Raw genomic sequence first — 21,592 nt, forward strand, 5'->3', positions numbered from 1 at the left:
GTCTGGGTGCCACCACTAATTCCCAAGCACTAATTCCCTTCTCTGGGTAGCCTTGAGAGACTCTTCACCAATTCCCTGGTGAACAGGGCTGGCTCCAGGCACCAGCTTAACAAGCAGGTGCTTGGAGCGGTCAAGGGAGAGGGGCGTCACCTGTGGCAATTCGGGGGCGGCAGGTCCCTCACTCCCTCTATAGAATTGCTATTAGTAGGGTCAGTTCATAATTTATTTCACTGAATAAGAAAAATATCATTTTTCAATGTGTGAAGCACAACCAATCTGTTTAACTCATGAACTCCCCCCACACACACACACACATAGTGCATGTAATGTCTAATATTATTATTGTCTCTCCATCCAGGCATTTGCACTGCGATCATAACCCTTGATCCTGGGCGCATAAACAAAGCGAGGGAAACATACGGTACATCCAGGAGACACCATTCTGCCTCAGAGCTGAACACACTCTCCCCTACTTCATGTCAAAGTCCAACACAACCAACTTCACCAACCCCTCTATCTTCATCCTGGTGGGCATTCCTGGCCTGGAGGCGGCTCACGTATGGATCTCCATCCCCTTCAGCATCATGTATGCCATAGCCATCTTGGGGAACTTCAGCATTCTCTTCATTGTGAAGATGGAGCAGAGCCTCCATAAGCCCATGTACTATTTCCTCTGTATGCTGGCCATCACCGACCTGGTTCTGTCCACATCCACTCTGCCAAAAATGCTGAGCATCTTCTGGCTCAATTCCAGAGAGATCGAGTTCAGTGCCTGCCTCACCCAGATGTACTTCCTTCACTGCTTCTTAGTAACTGAGTCTGGGATCTTCGTGGCCATGGCTTTTGATCGCTATGTGGCCATCTGTGATCCCCTGAGACATTCAATCATCCTGACAAACTCCATGGTGGCCAAGATCGGCCTGGGCATGGTGCTGCGTGGCGGCATGCTCGTGCTCCCCTTTATTTTCATGGCAAGGCAGTGGCCATATTGCAGAACAAACATCATACCCCACTCATACTGCGAGCACATGGCCGTGGTGAAGCTGGCCTGCACCGAAATCCATGTCAGTAATTACTACAGCCTCTCTGTGGTATTCTGTTCATTAGGTTTGGATCAGTTTTTTATTGCTGTGTCCTATACCCAGATCCTCAGGGCCATCTTTAGCCTCCCCACAAAGGATGCCCGTCTCAAGACTTTTGGGACCTGCGGCTCCCACCTATGTGCCATCTTAGCCTTCTACATCCCATGTCTCTTCTCCGTCCTCACGTACAGGTTTGGCAAGAATATGGCCCTGCATTTCCACGTTCTCATTGCCAGCGTTTACCTTCTGATTCCCCCCATGATAAACCCCATTATCTACGGGGTGAGGACCAAACAGATCCGGGACAGACTGCTCCGGCTCTTTACTCATAAAGTGACCTAAAGTTTTCTCCTGGTGCTCTGGTTCTTAGACCGAGGTCTGTGCAGAGCTGGCTGGTGATGTGGTGCTGGGCCCTTTCCCCTGAATCACTGACGAGGCAGAAAAAGAGACATTAAACCCTTTCCTGGCCTTACTGTGCTGTCTCAGGGTGACAAACAAGGGAATTCATTTGTGTAGAACTCATTAACATATAGGGCTTCCACCTTTCTTATTACTGGTAACTAGACCCCTGATGCCCTGCCCCTGGCCTGTCCTCTTCCCTCATAGCACAGCCTCCTTCTCCCCTTTTCTCTCCCTATTCCCCCAAGACCCTGCCCCTATTACTCAGCTATAAATTCCCAGGGGAAGAAACCATTCTGTGAATTACTTGTTTTGATTTCAGTTCTCTTATTTTCCTCCTGGAAGCCTGTAGCAGGCAGAGTCCCTGCAAGAGGGATGGGCTGGGAGCTCTTTGCCCTGTTCCAGGCCTCGGGGGCAGGGCAAGGGATCAGCTTTGATCACAGAAGGACAACAACTGAGAGAGGCTGTAGGATAATCCCCTGCGTTAGCTGGGATACCTGGGAGGGTGGGTTGTTGGGCAGAGCCTGGGGTGGGTTCTATAGCTCACAGGAGGGAGATAAATGACACATCTGCCATTAGCTGGCTATTTATACACATACACGGCACCTTATCTTGAACTACAGGCCACCCATTGCCCAGGGCCTGAAGCTGAACAGGGAAGCTTAGTCTAATGTACACTTTGCATGACGCTTTTAGTCACTACATCTAGCAGCTTTTTAGCTAGGCAGCGTTCTCCCCATGTCATGGTCCGACTGAGCCACACAGAGGTAAAGTGAGTTACTCAAGGACACACAATGAGTCGGTGGCAGAGCTGAGAATCAAAACTGGGAGTCCTGACCTCACCAGAACCATTGCTCTGGCTATGAACTGGCACTGTTCTCATACCAGTACAGCAACAATAACCATAACTTCAGACGCAAAGGTGATACATGTACATAAACAGGATAGTCATATTTAGCAAATCAGAGCTTTCCCATTGACACCTGACAGGACATATTATGTACAACATTTGTTGCAATTGTATAATCAGGGTAGCAAAAATAATAAAAATGATCATATCCAATCATACAGCATCACACCGTGTTCTCGTCCCATGATGGTGCAAGAGCTGTTAGTCACCTAAACAAGGGGCATTGCCCGGGTTCTAGCAGGGAAGCAGCTGGGACACTAGAGCCACGGGAGGATGGGAAGAGCTGATAAAAGCTTCTTTTGCACAGGGAGCCTGCACCTTGTACAAAGACGGGAGGAAAGAGTTCTTTAAAAGTGAGAGGTGGACGTCCATGAACTTGGCTGTTTCCTTCAAGCATTTCCAGCCAGCCCCCTGGCTTTGAGCAACCTTAACTTGTGTTTGACTAAAGCATCTTCCAGTAAGGTGTCAGGGCTGGATCCACAAAGGCACTCAGGTAAATACTGAACTTCGGTGCCACTGCATTTCTCAAACCCCAGCTCATCTTCTGCCTGACCCTGCAGGAGCCTACGGTTCCGCCAGTAGCCTGCACTAAGCAACCTGAGCGCTGACACTGCTCCACAGCTAACGAGCTGCTCAGAGTCTTCGCTCAGGCCTCAATTCTGGTGGGATTCTCCAGTGAGGTGTCTCCCCCCCGCATCTCCCCAGCAGGGTTCTCAGACCCTGCCTCCTAGATGGAGCCTTGCAGGTTGGGAATGTTTGTGTGTGTGTGTGCATCCATGTGTGTGTTTGCACATGGATCCATGTGTGTGTGTGTATGTGTGCACGTGCATCTGTGTGTGTGCACGTGCATCCGCATTTGTCTGTGAATCTGTGTGTGTGTGCCTACGTGGGTTTTTTTAATCTCTGCTTATGTGGATCCATCTCTGTCTGTGCAAATGCATCCACGTACATGTGTGCATGTGCGTCCTTGTGTCTTTGTGCATGTAGATCCATGTGTGTGAGTGTGCACGTTGGTGCATGTATGTGTGTACACATGGTTTTCTGTGTGTGTACACATGGGTCCATGTGTGTGTGCATGTGCATCCGTCTTTGTGCATCCCCATAATGTCCCCTAGCCCAGTGTTTAGTGCCTTGTGATGGGGTGTTTGTGATGGGAGGGCATTGCCAGTGATCGTTCCCCTTTATTCGACATTGTGAGGCCTCATCTGGAGTACTGTGTCCAGTTTTGAGCCCCACACTACAAGAAGGATGTGGAAAAATTGGAAAGAGTCAGCAGAGGGCAACAAAAATGATTAGGGGGCTGGAGCACATAACTTATGAGGAGAGGCTGAGGGAACTGTGATTGTTAGTCTGCAGAAGAGAAAAATGAGGGGGGATTTGATAGCTGCTTTCAACTACCTGAAAGGGGGTTCTAAAGAGGATGGCTCTAGACTGTTCTCGGTGGTACCAGATGACAGAACAAGTAGTAATGGTCTCAGGTTGCAGCGGGGAGGTTTAGGTTGGATATTAGGAAAAACTTTTTCACTAGGAGGGTGGGTGAAGCACTGAATGGGTTACCTAAGGAGGTGGTGGAATCTCCTTCCTTAGAGGTTTTTAAGGTCAGGCTTCACAAAGCCCTGGCTGGGACGATTTAGTTGGGATTTGGTCCTGCTTTGAGCAGGGGGTTGGACTAGATGACCTCCTGAGGTCCCTTCCAACCCTGATATTCTATGATTCTATGGGCAAGTCACATGTCTATGCATGACTCTGTTTTCAGGTAGAGCAGCCATTGCTCACATGCTACCTTGAACATTTCCAGGAATGCTCCTCATATGTGGATTGGAGTCTCCCAAGGTCCATTGTTAGTTAAGTGTTTCTTGATTGGGCACTTATCCAGAATAGTCCTTCCTCAAGAAACTGACCAAATGCTTCACTGATGCTACTCAGAATCAAACACATTGAGATACAAGTAAATAGCCAATATTCATAACTTCAAATACAAAAATGGTACACACTTACAGACAGCATTATCCTAACCAGCAAATTACAACCTTTTCATAGACACCTCCTCTTTACAAGATTTGGGGCAGCTATGGGACCTTGGTTGCAACAATGGTCTATACAGTCACAGTTCATGTCAATAACATCACACAGGGACTGTTTCTCCTGTGTTTGTGAAGGGCCCAGCACAATGGGCCCTGAACTGCAGTGGGGCCTCTGAAGGCTTCCACACAAATAATGATCATAAATAATAAACACAATAATCAACACAAATAAGGGCCTAGCTCCCACCATCCTTCATTGCCTTTAGCTACAGATTAAGCTCAATCCATGCTTGCCAGCTACAGAGTGTTAGTCACTTGAATACAGGAGGAAATGTCCCCCTGTTCAACTCAGACAGGAGAATTTGTTCAGTCTCATAACAGTGCTTAAAATCCCAAGTTCTCTGCACCAGAGAAATACCCCCAGTTAGCAGATGAGCAGGCAGAGAGTTCAGCTGTGGGAATCCAAGCGCCCTCCACCAGGGCAGTGCTGGAAAGTCTGACTCAGCCTGGAACATTAGATTTCAATTCCACCTGGGAGACACTGGGAGGAAATCAACCGAGAGGGAGAGAACAAATCCAATGCAAACACTACTCCAGTCTCTGTCCTGCCTATAGGGCCCCCCTTGTTCCAGGGCAGCTTTGTGGGGGAGGGACACTCCACCCATAGGAACATTCTGTTGCTGTTGCTTTTACTAAGCCGAGCAACCCCGGTGGTTGTGATGCATTGGCAGGTTTCTGAGTGAGAGCGGAAGTGGAGTCCCACAGTTCACACCTCACAGGAGTGGGGAGCTCACTGTAGTAAAATGAGGCCCTGAAACATAAACCCTTGTATCAGTGGCCCAGTCTGAGGCCGGAGGCCTGAACTAAAGTAATGGTCCAGACTTTGCTAACATAAAGCAAAGTTAAGCTGTGAGCCAGAGGCAGGCCCTGCTAACAGAATTTGGCAAGAAGAAGGCTGCTAATTGCCCGTATACATGTGCCAGGATGGCACCAGGACATCCCAATATGAACACATTCAGCAGAGATAATGAGGAACAGGTTGACCCATCTTAAAGACAGGGTCAAAAGGATAATATGATGGATAGACTTGTTTGGTCGAACCAGCATGTACCAGGAGAGAGGCAGCACCCCAACAAATAGAGGAGTTTCACCTCGATACGTCAGGAGTGATGTGTAACTTGTTTGTACCTGTGTATAAGAACACATCCCTGGGGAGGTGTCTTGGTCCAGCCTAGGAGGCAGTGGAGTGTCCCACCACTGACTGAGCCAGTCCATTGTCTGGGAGCACATATGTACTAGCAGAACTGTAGACATCTGATCTGGGGAGCTAGAGACTGAGTTTTGTTTGGCAATAAACCTGGCCAGGTGCCTTCATACCTTATCAGAGTCTGTGATCATTGGGGGTTCTCTCGGGGTCTGCTGTGTCAGCTATCTGCGCAGAGCCGGGGCAGTACGCTGAGGAAACACAGTCATGTAGCCAACTGTTATCAACATTGGATAGAGCAGAGCACCACACTGGCAATGTCTGGCAACACTCACAAAGCCCAGGTAGTTCTGAAAACTTCAAATTCACCTTGAGAGGATGGCGAAGGCTCAGGCTTCCTCTTTCAGCCTTTCCTCTGCATCCCACCCAACAAACAGTCCATGCAAGAGCAGGAGTCCCTTTCCCTCTTGGCATGAGAGAGAGACCATGGTAAGGGCAGGGAAGTCTGGACTGCTGGGTTCTGTCTGTCATCGTGCCATTCAAGATCTGTGTGACTTTGGACAGGTCACATCTCCCTCTGCCTTTATTTACTTATCTGTGTAATGGGGTGTCATAACTATAAAGGGAAGGGTAACAGCTGTCCTGTGTACAGTACTATAAAATCCTTCCTGGCCAGAGACTCCAAAATCCTTTTACCTGTAAAGGGTTAAGAAGCTCAGGTAACCTGGCTGACACCTGACCCAACGGACCAATAAGGGGACAAGATACTTTCAAATCTTGATGGGGGGAAGGCTTTTGTTTGTGCTCTTTGTTTTGGGGGTTGTTCGCTCTTGGGACTGAGAGGGACCAGACATCAATCCAGTTTCTCCAAATCTTTCTGAACAAGTCTCTCATATTTCCAACTTGTAAGTAAACAGCCAGGCAAAGCGTGTTAGTTTTTATCTTTGTTTTCTCAACTTGTAAATGTACCTTTTTGCTAGAGTGTTTATCTCTGTTTGCTATAACTTTGAACCTAAGGCTAGAGGGGATTCCTCTGGGCTCTTTGAGTTTGATTACCCTGTAAAGTTAGTTTCCATCCTGATTTTACAGAGATGATTTTTACCTTTTTCTTTAATTAAAAGACTTGTTTTTAAGAACCTGATTGATTTTTCCGTGTTTTTAGATCCAAGGGGGTTGGATCTTGATCCACCAGGAGTTGGTGGGAGGTAGGAGGGGGGATGGTTAATTTCTCCTTGTTTTAAGATCCAAGGGGTTTGGATCTGTATTCACCAGGGAATTGGTGAAGAGTCTCTCAAGGCTACCCAGGGAAGGGAATTAGTACATTTGGGAGTGGTGGCAGCGGACCAGACCTAAGCTGATAGTTAAGCTTAGAAGTTTTCATGCAGGCCCCCACATTTGTACCCTAAAGTTCAGAGTGGGGAAGCAGCCTTGACATGGGGATATGTTCATAATGACGTACTGACATTCCTGAGTCTTTTTGAAATCCTTCAATGAAAGGTGCTGCACAGCATGATGATAGTTACTGAGCAGAATTACTGATCTCTGATATCTTAGCAATAACTCTGTGTGCCTGCGGAGTGTTTGTGTCTCCCCTCAGACATCTCGGTCTCCAGATATATCTGTCTATTATCTACCCCTCCCATCCTGGGTATTTACAGTATATTACAAAAAGAAGAACAGGAGGACTTGTGGCACCTTAGAGACTAACAAATTTATTAGAGCATAAGCTTTCGTGGACTACAGCCCACTTCTTCGGATGCATATAGAATGGAACAGACTCCAACGAGAAACTGCTGAGCTAGAATTGATATGCAAACTAGACACAATCAACTCCGGTTTGAATAAGGACTGGGAATGGTTGAGCCATTACAAACATTGAATCTCTCACACTTGTTATCTAACTGTCTGTCTGTACTCGGCTAGCTTGATTATCACTTCAAAAGTTTTTTTTCTCTTAATTAATTGGCCTCTCAGAGGTGGTAAGACAACTCCCACCTGTTTATGCTCTCTGTATGTGTGTATATATATCTCCTCAATATATGTTCCATTCTATATGCATCCGAAGAAGTGGGCTGTAGTCCACGAAAGCTTATGCTCTAATAAATTTGTTAGTCTCTAAGGTGCCACAAGTCCTCCTGTTCTTCTTTTTGCGGATACAGACTAACACGGCTGCTACTCTGAAACCTTACAGTATATTAGACTCTATGGAGATCTAGGACTAATCCCTAGTTTTTCTTCCTAATCAACTATAATTTTTACATATATACAAACACACAGAGCAGCCAATTGCTCTCTGACTCAGGGGAGAGCCCAAGAGTTCTCAATTCCCTTTGGGAAAGTTCCTTAATTACTGTTTACTCCTAAAGCTGGATAAAAAGCACAGAAGCACAGGCCGGCTGGTCTCCAGCCTGTTTGCATCCAGATGCTACTTTGCCCCTAGAGGCTGAGTGAACCCCACTGGGACTGCACAGAGCTATATTATGAACTGTGCACACCCCTGCATCGGCTCTCGGCATAGGATGCTGCTGCCGATACTGGAATGACAGAGGTGTGGGACACGGCTACCTGAGGGGGATTCCCAGGGAAGACACTTCCATCTCAGAATTCACAGGTACCCATCTCTTGCTGAAGAGCTCACCTTCTCGACAAACTTAGTGCAACGTGGGCATGATGGGATAGTCAGTATGTTTGTAGTACTTCCTGCCCTGCATAGCCATTAAACATCCCAGGGCCCTTGCCACAGTGCATAAGTTTGCTCCAATATTTTCTATGCACACCTGTCCGCCCCAGCTGATGGCTTCCAACCCAAGGTGAATGCATGTTTTCCAGTCGCACAGTGGATCCTCCAGGAGAAAGGTATTAGTAGATGTATAATACAAAGGCTGAATCCTGGTGCCCCAGCCCATAGTTTGCTCAGGCCCCACTGAGGCAAAACTCTCCTTGGAATAAGAAGTGAGTAAAGACCTTAAGAGCCAGCTGTGTGTTAATGTACATAGACTGTCACCTCCTTCTCTTGCATTTCAGGGCTCTAGTTGTTAAGTGAGGGGAGATGGCTGGTACCTGACTTTTATCTGCTGGAAAACATGCAGGTGGAAATGCTCCTCAGTGGAATAACATGGCCAAGACATTGTCTCCTAACTCCTAACTTATGTCTGAAACTTTCAAAAACAAATTTACCCAGCATAGGAAATTTCACTCTGAACACTTAAAGTTTGGAAAATTTACATCCGACTGAAAATGAGGTCTTCTTATTGAAGATCTCAGACAGCTTTAACTAAAGGGAGTGCCACCAGTGCCACCTACAATGGCCAATCTATTTGTGAATCCCATTCAGCTAAGCACTTCACTCCAATAATGTCTGTGGCAAGGAGTTACACAGGCCAATATGGATTATGTAAACAATTTCCTTTTATCGGTGTTACATGTTCAGACTTTCAAGGGAATTGAATTATCATAGCAGATATAAATGCTTGGTCTGCTTTCTTTATCAATAGATTCACCGAGTTTAAGGTAAGAAGGGACCATTAGATCATCCAGTCTGACCTCTTATATAATACAGGTCATTAAATATCACCCAAGGTTACAGATCCCCCAGCCTTGTTAATAGTGCTGCAACCAGCCCCCTCTCAGGGAAGCCAAGAAAAAAAAACAAACGAAAGAAAACCCAGCTGTTGTACCAACTGATCTTGGAACCCTTATTCCACTTAACTATTTCAGAAGCATGTGCACAGACCTCTTGATTTGAAAACTCAAAACTCAAATCATGTTCTTAAAAAGATGATTTTATTAAAAAATAAAGAAAACACATGTCAGGGTTCCCTCCCCACTCTGAAATCTAGGGTACAGACATGGGGACCTACATGAAGAATCCCTAAGCTTATTTCTACCAGTTTAGGTTAAAAACTCCCCTATTCCTTGGATTAAGTAATGCTGCCACCACCAAGTGATTTAAACAAACATTTAGGGAGGGCCACTTCGTGCCCTACCTTCCCCAAATATCCCCCCAAGCTCCTATACCCCTTTTCCTGGGCAGGCTTGAGTATAATCCCCCAAGCCCCTACACCCCCTTTCCTGGGGAGGCTTAAGAATAATATCCTTACAAATTGGAACAGGTGAACAAAGACCCAACCCTTGGATCTTAAAACGATGAAAAATCGATCATGTTCTTACATGAAGAATTTTAATTAAAGAAAAGGTAAAAGAATTACCTCTGTAAAATCGGGATGGTAAGTACTTTACAGAATAACAAAAGACTCAAGAACATAGAGGATCTCCCCTCTAGGCAAAATCTTAAAGTTACAAAACCAGAGACAAATCCTCCCTCTAGACAAGAAAAATCACAAGCCAAAATAAAAGTAACCTAACGCATTTCTTTATTATTCCTTACTAATTCTAATTGAGTTGGATTGCTTGCCTTCTTGATCTGTCTCTGGCAAGCACACGGAACAGACAGACAAAGAAAAGACAAAAAAAAGCCTTTTTTCCCCTCCCCAGATTTGAGAGTATCCTGTCCAATTATTGGTCCTTTGGGTCAGGTGCCAGCCAGGTTACCTGAGCTTCTTAACCCTTTACAGGTAAAATGATTCTGTGCCTCTGGCCAGGAGGGATTTTATGGTACTGCATACAGAAAGGTGGTTACCCTTCTCTTTATAGTTATGGCAACACATCTGGAAAATCAGGGTGTTGCTAGATATTAAAAGAGCAACTGGAAGCATTAAAACCCAAGAATGTCTTCTTTGGGGTGCACTATAAAGAATACAAAGAAAACAAAAGCACCTGTGTTTAGCACAGAAGACTCTACAACCCAAAATAAAGAGAACAACCTGATCCCATCTAACTAAATATTTCCCGTTCTACTTACTTATCTGTAGTTCCAAATAATTTTAGAGTAATTTTTAGGTATCAATGCTCATGATTTTTCATAGCTGGCCCAATCTTTACAACAGACCTGCTGCTCTCTGTCTCTCCAGCCAAGAGAAAACAACAACCCTCACAAAGAGGGGAAGTTTTTTCTCAATTTTAAAAGTTTCTAGTCTTCCCATTGGCTCTTTTGGCCAGGTGCCAACTCACTTCCTCTTACTTAAACATTTTAGTGAGACTTCTTAACTCTTTACAGGTAAGGCAAGTAGAGAACAGCTACTAAGAAGAATTTTTTATAGCTAACTGACTGGTTCGGTGTTCATAAAAGGGGTTCTACCCCCAATCATTTACCAAAGCAGGTGTTTCCACTGAGTTGCTATCAATGATGCCCATTTCTTTTCCCTGGGATGCGTCTAGCTGGGATGTTTCCCCCCGGAGCATGACGTGGCAAAAGTTTGTGGTTTTTTTCCCATTCTCAGGTTTTGAGCTACCAGGTGAATAGGGTACTCCCTTAATACAATGAATCTCAGTCTAGGGAGTCCATGCTGTAGGAACAATGATGGATAACCAGTACCCAAAGTCATGTTTCTTGCTATTGCCTATTAAGCTTTATCACACCTCGACATGTAGGAATTCTTGACACATGCCATAAAATATGGAACTGGCATTAGTAGGGCCAGTGTTCATAATTTATTTCTATGAATAATGAAAATGTATTTTTCAGTGTGTGAAGAGTAACCAATCTGCTTCAGCAATGAGAACAGCCTCCAGTAGTGTATGGAGTGTCTCATATTCACATTGTCTCTCCATCCAGGCATTTCTACGGCGACCATCACCCTTGACCCTGGACACATACAGGAAGTCAGGAGAACATACAGTGCATGCAGGAAACACCGTTCTACCTCAGAGTTGGAGACCTTTACTCCTACTCCATGTCAAATTCCAACAAAACCGATTTGACCAACCCCTCCACCTTCATCCTGCAGGGTATTCCTGGCCTGGAGGCAGCCCATGTCTGGATATCGATCCCCTTCTGTGTCATATACCTCATAGCCGTCTTGGGGAACTTCACGATCCTCTTCATTGTGAAGATGGAGCCGAGCCTCCATGGGCCCATGTACTATTTCCTCTGCATGCTGGCTGTCACTGACTTGGTTCTGTCTACGTCCATCCTGCCCAAAATGCTGTCAATCTTCTGGTTCAATTCCAGGGAGATAGATTTTGATGCCTGCCTCACCCAGATGTACTTCATTGGCTGCTTTTCAGTGATGGAGTCCGGGTTCTTCGTGACCATGGGTTTCGATCGCTATGTGGCCATCTGCCATCCCCTAAGACATTCCACCATCCTGACAATCCCCATGGTGGCCAAGATGGGCCTGGCTGTGGTGCTGCGCAGTGGCATGCTCATACTGCCCTATCCCTTCCTGGTTAGACAGTGGCGATATTGTAGAACCAACATCATCCCCGAGCCATTCTGCGCACACATATCCGTGGTGAAACTGGCCTGCGGTGACACCCATGTCAGTAGTTACTATGGTCTATTTGTGCTATTGTGTGTAATGGGTCTGGATGGGATTCTTATCACTGTGTCCTATATCCAGATCCTCAGGGCCATCTTCAGCCTCCCCACAAAGGAAGCCCGGCTCAAGACTTTTGGAACCTGCGTCTCCCACCTCTGTGTCATCTTAACCTTTTACATCCCAGGTCTCTTCTCCTCCCTCACATACCGTTTTGGAAAGAATGTGCCCCTGCATTTCCATGTTCTTATTGGCAACATGAACTTATTGGTGCCCCCCATGCTACACCCCATCATCTATGGAGTGAGGACCAAAGAGATCCGGGACAGGCTGCTCCGGTTCATTACTCATAAGGGATGATTTAGTTGGGGATTTGTCCTGCTTTGAGCAGGGGGTTGGACTAAATGACTTCCTGAGGTCCCTTCCAATCCTAATATTGTATGATTCTATGATTCTAATTAAAGTTTTCTCCTGGTGCTCTGGTTCTCAGACCAAGCTCCGTGAAGCACTGGCTGGTGACATGGTGCTGGGCCCTCTTTCTTGAATCACTTACTGGTCAGTGAAAGAGATATTAAATCCTTTCCTGGTCTTACTGTGCTGTGTCAGCATGACAACATGGGGAATCAGTCTATATAGACCTCATTAATTCTTAGCAGTTAGAAAGGTGGCAACAATTGGACCCTGAGATCCTGTCTCCTGCCCTACTTATTCCCCAAGGCCCTACTCCTACCCCACCTGCCCTGGTTCCTGGCTTCTCTACTCCCCTCCCTCCCTCCCTCAATCTTTTCCACCTCTGTCTCTGCCTCCACTGGGCTCCCTCTACTCTGGGGCTTGACTGAGATCTGCTGAAGCCTGACAAGGGGCCTGCCTGTTGGTATGATTTGGCCCCAGCTGAGCAGGGACAGGCATGGGTTAATGACCCAAAACCTCCCACCTGCCCTGCAGGAAACAGGCACAGTCCGATCCACTTCTTGGCTGGACTTTCTAGTTCAAAACCAGGTACCTGATAACCCTGCATGGCACCCAGACACAGAAGCCAAAAAATAGAGCATCTGGATAAAACCTAGATGGGGGGAAACTCTATTAACTCACCTTTTGTTATAGGAACCATGTGTATTGTTATTTCTTTGGGATTTCCTGTACTCCTCACTCACACACCTTGTATTAAGAGACAGCAGGCTGGGGTGGAGGCATCTTCTTATAAATACATTGGTCATTAGAGACTACAGGGATAGAAGAAGAGAGTAACTGCATTCTAAATTTAATTTTCTTGAGTTTCTCTGCAAAGGGGTGGGCGTGGAAGGAATGAAACCTCTCCAGAAGGGGGAACTGAGAGAGGAGGTGTTCATCCAGCCCTTTAAAACACAGAGACTGGATGAGCTAGAAGGCAGGAGAGAGGCAATCTATGGTTGCAGGGTTATGGCTGCAGCAGAGAGACAGACTCCAACTGGAGGAGAAGTCAGTCGTTCCAGGAGGTGGCCCCTAGACACCCTAGAAAGTTCTGACCAATCACAAAATATGTTCCAGGGTGATGTGGATTGTAGCAGGGTGGTCACCCACTCTGTCACTGAAAGGGTTACAGCCAGCCCTGGGAGAAAGCTGGAACTGAAGGAAAAGCCTAGGGGAAGGCAGCCACAGCTGGGGCCATGCCACAGTCAGGCCATAGCTGGCCCTATAAAAGGTTGGGAGCCAGAAGCTCAGGCAGTCTCTCTCCAGCTATTGAGAGAGAGGGGCCTGGCTACTGGGCAGCTGAAGAGAGTACCTAGAGTGGAGCAGGGCTGGGGGGAAAGGCCAGAGGAGCTAGGGAGCTCTGGCCTGGAAGACCCCCAGGCTGCAGGCCTTGCCAAAGGCTGAGAAGGTACTGGGGTTGCAGAGGGGCAGGCCAAGGGTAGGCAGAGGCAGCAGGTCCAAACCCTCTCTGCCGATGATGAGGGGCACTTATACTGCAATCCGCCCCAGTCAGCAGGGGCTAGATGGGGACTGGCAGCAGCTCAAGACTGAGATGACGTGGGGATAAGGGGTTGGGCATTCCCCAGGGAGGGGAGACCCAGCGAGACTGCAGGGTACTGCAGGGGGCAGAACCCCGACAGAAGGGGCATCAGGGTCCAGGAGGGACACAGGGGCCAGCGACAAGGTGAGACACCGGCCTGCAGAGGGTGCTCTGGAGGCTGGCGAGCTAATTCCCTGGATGACCAGCAGGAGGTGCTGCACTGGTGAGCCATGGCATCTCTACAGATTGGTGGAGAATGTGGGCATAGGCGGTCCGCCCCCGATACAGGGGGCAGAGCAAGGACTGTGGAACTATTGCCCAGACATTAGGAAAGGCGGGATGATGGGTATTCTGCGGCTTTCTTTGGGAGGGCCCAGGTGCTATCCCTGGTTGGGCCCAAGTGTCAGCGCCCCAGCGGAAGGGGGTGGATGACCTGTGAGAAATCTGGGAGGCAGAAGAGGGAATATAGGAGGTGCAGAGGGCCCTCCATGAAGAGATGGCCCACCTGATGGAAGAAGGGATAGCTCAGTGGTTTTAGCATTGGCTTGCTAAACCCAGGGTTGTGAGTTCAATCTTTGAGGGGGCCACTTAGGGATCTGGTGCAAAAATCAGTACTTGGTCCTGCTAGTGAAGGCAGGGGGCTGGACTTGATGACCTTTTAAGGTCTCTTACAGTTCTAGGAGCTAGGATATCTCCATTATTTTATTTTATAACAGTGGGCCCTAGTCAAACTCTCTCAGAGGGAGTTTGGAAAGAACTGCCAAGGGCTCGGGGAGAAGCCCAGCTCCAAGGTCAGGAGGCTGGGGGTGGAACTAAAGATGTGTTATGCCTGTACAAGGCGGGGACATATAAAACGGGACTGTCCCTACTGGGATGGGGGCAGGAAGCCTCACCCAGAGGGGAGACCGGGACAAATCCCAAGGACAGTCCGTCGGGTGAGGGAGCCCAGGTGGCTGCCGACTCGTTGCACCTCTGGACAGAGAGGACACCTCTGGAGGGAGTGCCCAGATCCAGTGAACCCGACCAGGGCAGCCCAGGAAAGGATAGGCCCAGGAATGAGGAGAAAAGGCCCAGGGCAGCCCAGAGGCAGGGATCCTGCTGTGGCTGCCAGATGCCAGGCCAATTTCAGTGACACTGCCCCATCAAGGGCAGGGTGGAGGTGGCGGAGGTGGTGAGGAAGATGGAGGGGACTCCGCAGGAGGTTGGGATCCAGACCGTCACAGAACCGGTCGCCGAGGAGACCCAGACCGTCACAGAGTCAGTTACCAAGCGGGAGACCCAGACTGAGTGGGCCCAGCAAGAAGCCAGAACCCAGGTGGTTGTAGTAAAAGAGACCAAATGGACACAGACCCCGAGGTTAGAGGGTCCAGGAGATACAGACCAGAGGGTGTGGCTGGAGGCCATAGAGTTGGCCCGCCGGAAGGCGGAGGCACGCTCTCGGGAGATGGCCCAATGCTGGGAGACCATGGAGATGAGGTGGGTGAGCTGGGGCTAGGGTGACCTGTTCAAAGGAAGAAAATATCGGGACACCGGGGGAGGGAGGAGGACAAAAAAAAAAAGGCGAGTGCTACCTTCTGCTGGTGGAGCAAAAAAAAATAATGTCGGCGGAGCAAAATATCGGGACAAATTGCTAAAGCTCGTGACAGTCCCGATTTTCTCAGGACGTCTGGTCACCCTAGCTGGGTCTGAAGAAAAAGCCTAGGCTGATTGTGGAAGGCAGCGATAATTGGGGCCACGCCCCAGTCAGGCCATAGCTGGCCCTATAAAAGGTTGGGAGCCAGGAGCTTAGGCAGTCTCTCTGTAGCTATTGAGAGAGACGGGCCTGGCTACTGGGGAGCTGAACAGAGTACCTAGAGTGGAGTAGGGCTGGGGGGAAAGGCCAGAGGAGCTGGGGAGCTCTGGCCTGGAAAACCCCCAGGCTGCAGGCCTTGCCAAAGGCCGAGAAGGAACTGGAGTTGCAGAGGGGCAGGCCAAGGGTAGGCAGAGGCAGCAGGTCCAAACCCTCCTTGCCGATGATGAGGGGCAATTATACTGCAGTCCGCCCCAGTCAGCGGGGGCTAGATGGGGACTGGCAGTAGCCCAAGAATGAGGCGAGGTGGGGATGGGGGTTGGGGGTTCCCCAGGGAGGGGAGACCCAGTGAGGCTGTGGGGTATTGCAGGGGGCAGAACCCCGAGAGAAGGGGCAACAGGGTCCATGAGGGACATGGGGCCAGCAGCAAGATGAGACACCGGCCTGTAGAGGGCACTCTGGAGGCTGGCGAGCTAATTCCCTGGGCGACCAGCAGAAGACGCCGCACAGGTGAGTCTTCACCTCGCTACATGGATAAAGTATACATACTGGAAAACATCATCCCAACTATACATATAAAATGATCAGGTCTAAATTGTAGCCAATGATTTTAGTTCATTATTATTTTTTGTGTGATCTTATTATTAATAAATAAGTTATATCATATATTTTCTCTGTATATTAATTAAGGTTAAATAGTGGAATTATAGAAGTGCAAGACTGATCTGTATTTAGAGGAACCAAGTTCTAGACATGAGTAAGACAAGCTGGAATGCAAGAACCTGTAGGTTGAGGCCTGCAAGACTTTAGCTTCGCTATTGTAGGCATTGTAGACAAGAAATGATGGCATAAGTGACTGGAAAATAACCCGATGCCCTAAAATAATGGGAAAAGAAGAACTAAGTAATAATTTTGTGCAAAATTACTCAGAAGATTAATATTATGTCATAAAAATGCTGTAATAGTACTCCTGTCTCAGACACGCATCTTAATCACAGGATACAGGTTATGAGAATGGTAATGGGAATAAAGGGAATTTACCTAAACTATAGAGAATTAAGATCCCTTAAGTTTCCAGGAGACACAGACCAATAAGAGAAAATGTCCGCTTTTATGGACATGAGCAGAATGAAGATATAGACAGAATCACATTATAAAAAGGGGATGCCCAGAGTGGGAAAATTTAGCTCCCTATGGAAGACTCCAGCAGGAACCACCCATCTACTGATGATCAAACTATGAGAGACCCAGCAGACCCTAATACTATTGTTAAGGATGTGAATATAACTATATTTGTAACTGGTGCATAGGTCTGTATAGACTTTCTATATATGCTTGGTTAATTTTAACCTTAATTGTAACTTGAAACTGTAGCCACTAGAGCCAAAGCAACAGTGGTGTAACAACACATTAGAAACTTTACTGTAAATAAAATAAAAGGCTACAAAATCAATGTTTCCTTTTATTTTTTCCATCCATGTGCACAACGAATTTTGTTATGTACATCAATATTGAGGTAATTTGCAGATGTGTGCCACCAGTAGAAACAAAAAGCCTAAATATAGTATAGTTTTAAAGAGTTACCATTGGGCAAATTACTCCAGCCAGGAAAGGTTAGGTATGTTAGAACTCACTCACTACTCAAAGAATTAAATTTAAAAGTAAGAGTGAAATACATTTTTGAAATGCACAGGCCAGACAAAAACCTAAAATAACAGCACTTGGAAAGAATAAAAGTACAGCGCGTAGATGTGCACTGCAGGAAGTATGAAGTAAGAACAACAACAACACATGTATGTGTTGGGAAGTGACTGAAAGAGAGAGATTGTGTGTGCATGTGAGACTGAGACAGTGTGTGTGTGTGAGAGAGACACCCACACATAGTCTGTCTGTGTGTGTGTGTGAGACTGACAGCGTGGGTGTGTGCTGGCTGGTGGGGAGTGTATGAGGGACCATGCTCTGTCTCTTTAAACACTGAAGCACTCATCAGTCTGAAGGCTCCTTCAGACCACAGCAGCTGCCATCACCTCCATTCCCCTCCTGAGCCCTGCCCCCCTGCCCCACTCTGTGGAGATGGGGCTACATGGATGGGGGAAGGTGGGGGAGGGGGACACCCAGACATCAGCACTCCTTCCCTCCCTCTGCACAGCAAGCAGGAGGGTCCCAGGAGCAGCTGGCCAGGGGCTTCAGGGCAGAGGGCAGGAACAGGGTAGCTGCAGACCAGCGGGGGGAGGGGCATCTAAACACAAGTTGCCAGATGTGCAAAGCTGTACTAATGACGTGCCCGGCACTTGATTGACTTTTGCGCGGCCGCATAGCTTAGAGGGAACACAGGTTTGGGTCTCACATGCTGGAGCCATGTGCTTTTGAGTCGCAGCAGTGTCCTGGCCCTGCCTCTGGATTTCTAGGCCCATCCTCAGGGAGCAGCTTCCATTCTAGCACCTCCCTGTCCAGTGCAGGGTGAGTGTGCCCCATCTCCCTTATGGGGTAGGGGCAGGACAGACATAATCTGTGTCAGTGCCTCCAGAGCCAGAGTCTGTATTCTCACCCCGGTTAGCAGGGCAATGAGGCCTAATGGGCAAAGTCAGTGTATTCACCTCTATGAGCAGGGCAGTAAGACCTAGTGGCCAATGTCAATGTTTGCCCCTGTCCATGGGGTAGTAAGGCTTAGTGGCCAAGTGTTCTCTGTCAGGGAAAGGGACAGCCATGCACAAAAAGAGGAGTAGTGCTGGTCTGGGTTAGGGGGCCCGGGCACTCCCTCCATACTGGGCCCCAGCCAAGAGCCCTGGTAGACACCAGAGCACATATCACTGAGTCAGCGGGGGGTCTGACTGAAACACACGGACACAAATTTCCAGCTCACTAACTGGGCCACTGTCTACTTCCCCTGGGCTGCTTCCTACCATAGTTCCCGCTGCTGTGGTCTGGGCATCTCTGCTGTCTGCGGGTTCCCGACCTGCTCTGGACTCTGTAGGAGCTCTGTGGGCACCCTGGCATCTGCATACGTTGCCATGTCTCTGGGCTTCGGCCGATCTGTGGCTGGAGCCTGTAGCATGCATCCTTCCTCTCCACCAGTCAGTCCCACCTGATCTGATCTGCTCCCTTTTATACTAGTGCATTTGGAGCATGCCCCGTAGAGTCAAGGGGGCATCACTTCCTCAGCCTACAATAGAGGGTTAACCCTTCCCCATCCAGCGTGAGGTGAGTGATCCCTGTCACAGCCTCCCTCTGGGAGCGGAGACCGGCGCACAAAATGCCAAGGCCCTGAGACTAGTTTCAGCTGATCTCCTCTAGACTCTTCATTGCTTCAGCACACCCTTCCCAGAGCTCCCCTTGGCCCACTCTGTTTCCTGAGTCTCTCTTTCGGGGCACAGGGCCATTACAGCAAACAGACCCAGGCCTTGCAAAAGGGGTGGCTAAAACAATTCCTCTACTTTAGCCAGTACAAGAGATCCCCAGATCTAAGTAAATTCAATACAACACCTTCATTCCCTTCCCTGCCTCAGTGTCCTCTCTGCCCTGGAGAATTCTTTGGGATTTGGTCAGAGACCTCTGAGGTTCAGGATCCATCTCCTGAAACTCCTAGCTTCTTCTGCAGCTGGAGTCTGTCTCTCTCCTGCAGTCAGAGCCCTGCAACCAAAGAGTCCCATCTGCCACCCTTGTGCCTCCTCTCTTTGTTCCCTCTTCCTGGGAGGTTCCATTCCTTCTGTTGCCAGCACAGAGTGCCCGAGGAAAGTAACAGCGGGGTTCATTGCCCGGTGTGCTTCGCGCCAATGAACACACCAGGGTGGAGAAGCAATCAAAGTTTATTTGTGATCTCAAAGCAGTGCAAGGAGACTGGCACGTCTTAGATCAAGCACACCAACATAAGCAGCTTTTCTCTTTTTATACATTTTGCAGCTAAGCTCTTCCCTTTCCCCCCTTCCCCCTTTCCCCCTCCCTCCTCCTATAATAGTTACATTAAGCAGGTAGCAATTACATTTAAGCAGTTAAATCATCTTGGCGGCTATAAGTTTAGCTTGTTAGTAACTTTTCTTTGAATTATTATCTTGTCCCTTTTCTTTGATTTGTTATCTTGCCTTTCAGCCAGAAGTATGCAGGCCTCATTATTACCACTTGGTACTGGTATGAGTGGTGCTGCACCTGATAACAGGCTATTACACATTCCGATTTCTGCGTCTGGCTTTTGAGGTTGATTAGAGTTTAAACATGGAGGAACTTTGGTTAATTTAGGCCTAGTGCAGGAAGGCTTCATCGACACTCGTGCTCTTCCACCCTCCCAGGTTACCTAGGGTTATGCCTAATGACACCAACACTTCCATGCTCACCTCTCTGCAGAGACACTGCAGAAAACTGGTTTTATCTAGAATGCAGCTGTAATGCCGATGGACCCCGATGGCAGGATCGAACTGTGTCCTTCTGAAGCTCACTCTCTCTCTCTCTTGCATCTCAGTACCACTAGATAGGACAGAACACCCCACCCAGGAGGTATGTGGGTTACACAGTTACTCCTTTCTTCTGTCTTTAATGACCTACTTATTTATAGACAGATACCTCTGCCCAAGCCTCTTGCCTCTGAGCACAGGGAGCGTGAATGAAGAGTACAGGAAAAGCTCAAAGACATAAGGATACAGATGGTTCATAAAATCAAACATGAGTTAATAGGGTTTCCACCCATCTCAGTTTTAACTGGACAATCCAGTTTTTAGCTTCTGTGTCCAGGTGCCATTTAGGGTTGCCAGACACTGGGCTTTCAGCTGGAATGTCCACTCGAAAAGGGGACCTGGCAATGTAAGGTTACCTCAGGGCAGAGGGAGGTGTTGGGATCTTAACCCACAATAGCCATTTAATGGGGTCAGAGGGGCTCTAGACTCCCAATGTTTCATATCTGAGTGTGCTCACAGTGCACGCTCTAGCCCCAGATGGAGCTCTTACCTTCAACACAGTTGAGTGTGATATGTGATGAGTAAGGTTACATTTTCATTATGGGTATTTTTAGTAAAAGTCATGGACAGGTCACGGGCTTGGGGAGGTGGCCTGGGGGGCACTGCGGGAGCTCAGTAGGGCTGCGTCCGGGGGGTGGCCTGGGGTTGCCACAGGTGCTTCAGAAGGCAGTGGCTTGTGGGGGGTGGCTTGGGCACCAGCACAAATGTTCAGGGAGCAGCGCAGGGATGACTGCTGTTGCTGGGAGGGAGAATTGGTAGAGCTGTGGCAGGCTCCCTACCTAGTGCCTCAGAAGCAGTGACATGTCCTTCCCTGCAAAGAGTGACAAAGGGATCTCATAAAACAGGATGACTGGACAACACAATGGCAGATGAAATGCAATGCCGATAGATGCAAAATATAGTACATGGCAAAATATAATCCCAACTGTACATACAAAATGATAGGGTCTAAATTAGCTGTCACCCATCAAGAAACAGATCTTGAAGTCATTGTGGCTAGTTCTCTGAAAACATCTGCTCAATGTACTGTGGCAATCAAAAAACCTAACAGAATGTTAGTAACCCTTAAGAAAGGGATAGATAATTAGACAAAAATATAATATTGTGTTTATATAAATCCATGGTACACCCATATATTGAATACTGCATGCAGATTTGGTCACCCTGTAACCCAAGTTTTCAGAACCCTCAGCTGGGGTAACTTAACTATTGTACTCCTGGTGGTGTCAGGAATAAATCAATGGGAACACAGCAATTCTGTCTATTAAACGATTGATGCAAGTAAATATGCTGTAGACTAACATTTCAGTTTATTATATATAAGCGAACACAGGAATAATCAGTAGGTTTAGAACTTTCCAAATATTTACCT

At 47.8% G+C, this 21,592-nt stretch overlaps 2 protein-coding genes across 2 annotated transcripts; both read left to right on the forward strand.

Annotated features, from left to right (window-relative positions):
* The first annotated feature begins 476 nt into the window (after positions 1 to 476).
* Positions 477 to 1,424, forward strand: LOC101943071 (olfactory receptor 52M1-like). Its single transcript, XM_005310470.2, has one exon. The coding sequence runs from the start codon at positions 477 to 479 to the stop codon at positions 1,422 to 1,424; it is 948 nt and encodes a 315-aa protein (XP_005310527.2).
* A 9,936-nt stretch (positions 1,425 to 11,360) lies between these two features.
* On the forward strand, positions 11,361 to 12,356 carry LOC101943351 (olfactory receptor 52M1-like). The gene has a single exon (XM_005310471.4). The coding sequence runs from the start codon at positions 11,361 to 11,363 to the stop codon at positions 12,354 to 12,356; it is 996 nt and encodes a 331-aa protein (XP_005310528.4).
* The last annotated feature ends 9,236 nt before the right edge of the window (positions 12,357 to 21,592 follow it).

Source organism: Chrysemys picta, chromosome 1, assembly GCF_011386835.1.
Source record: "Chrysemys picta bellii isolate R12L10 chromosome 1, ASM1138683v2, whole genome shotgun sequence".
NCBI classification, from domain to species: domain Eukaryota; kingdom Metazoa; phylum Chordata; order Testudines; family Emydidae; genus Chrysemys; species Chrysemys picta.

Bases quoted from the DNA above. Each gene is read 5' to 3' on its own strand.
- LOC101943071 (XM_005310470.2), top strand. From the start codon at position 477: ATGTCAAAGTCCAACACAACCAACTTCACCAACCCCTCTATCTTCATC.
- LOC101943351 (XM_005310471.4), top strand. From the start codon at position 11,361: ATGCAGGAAACACCGTTCTACCTCAGAGTTGGAGACCTTTACTCCTAC.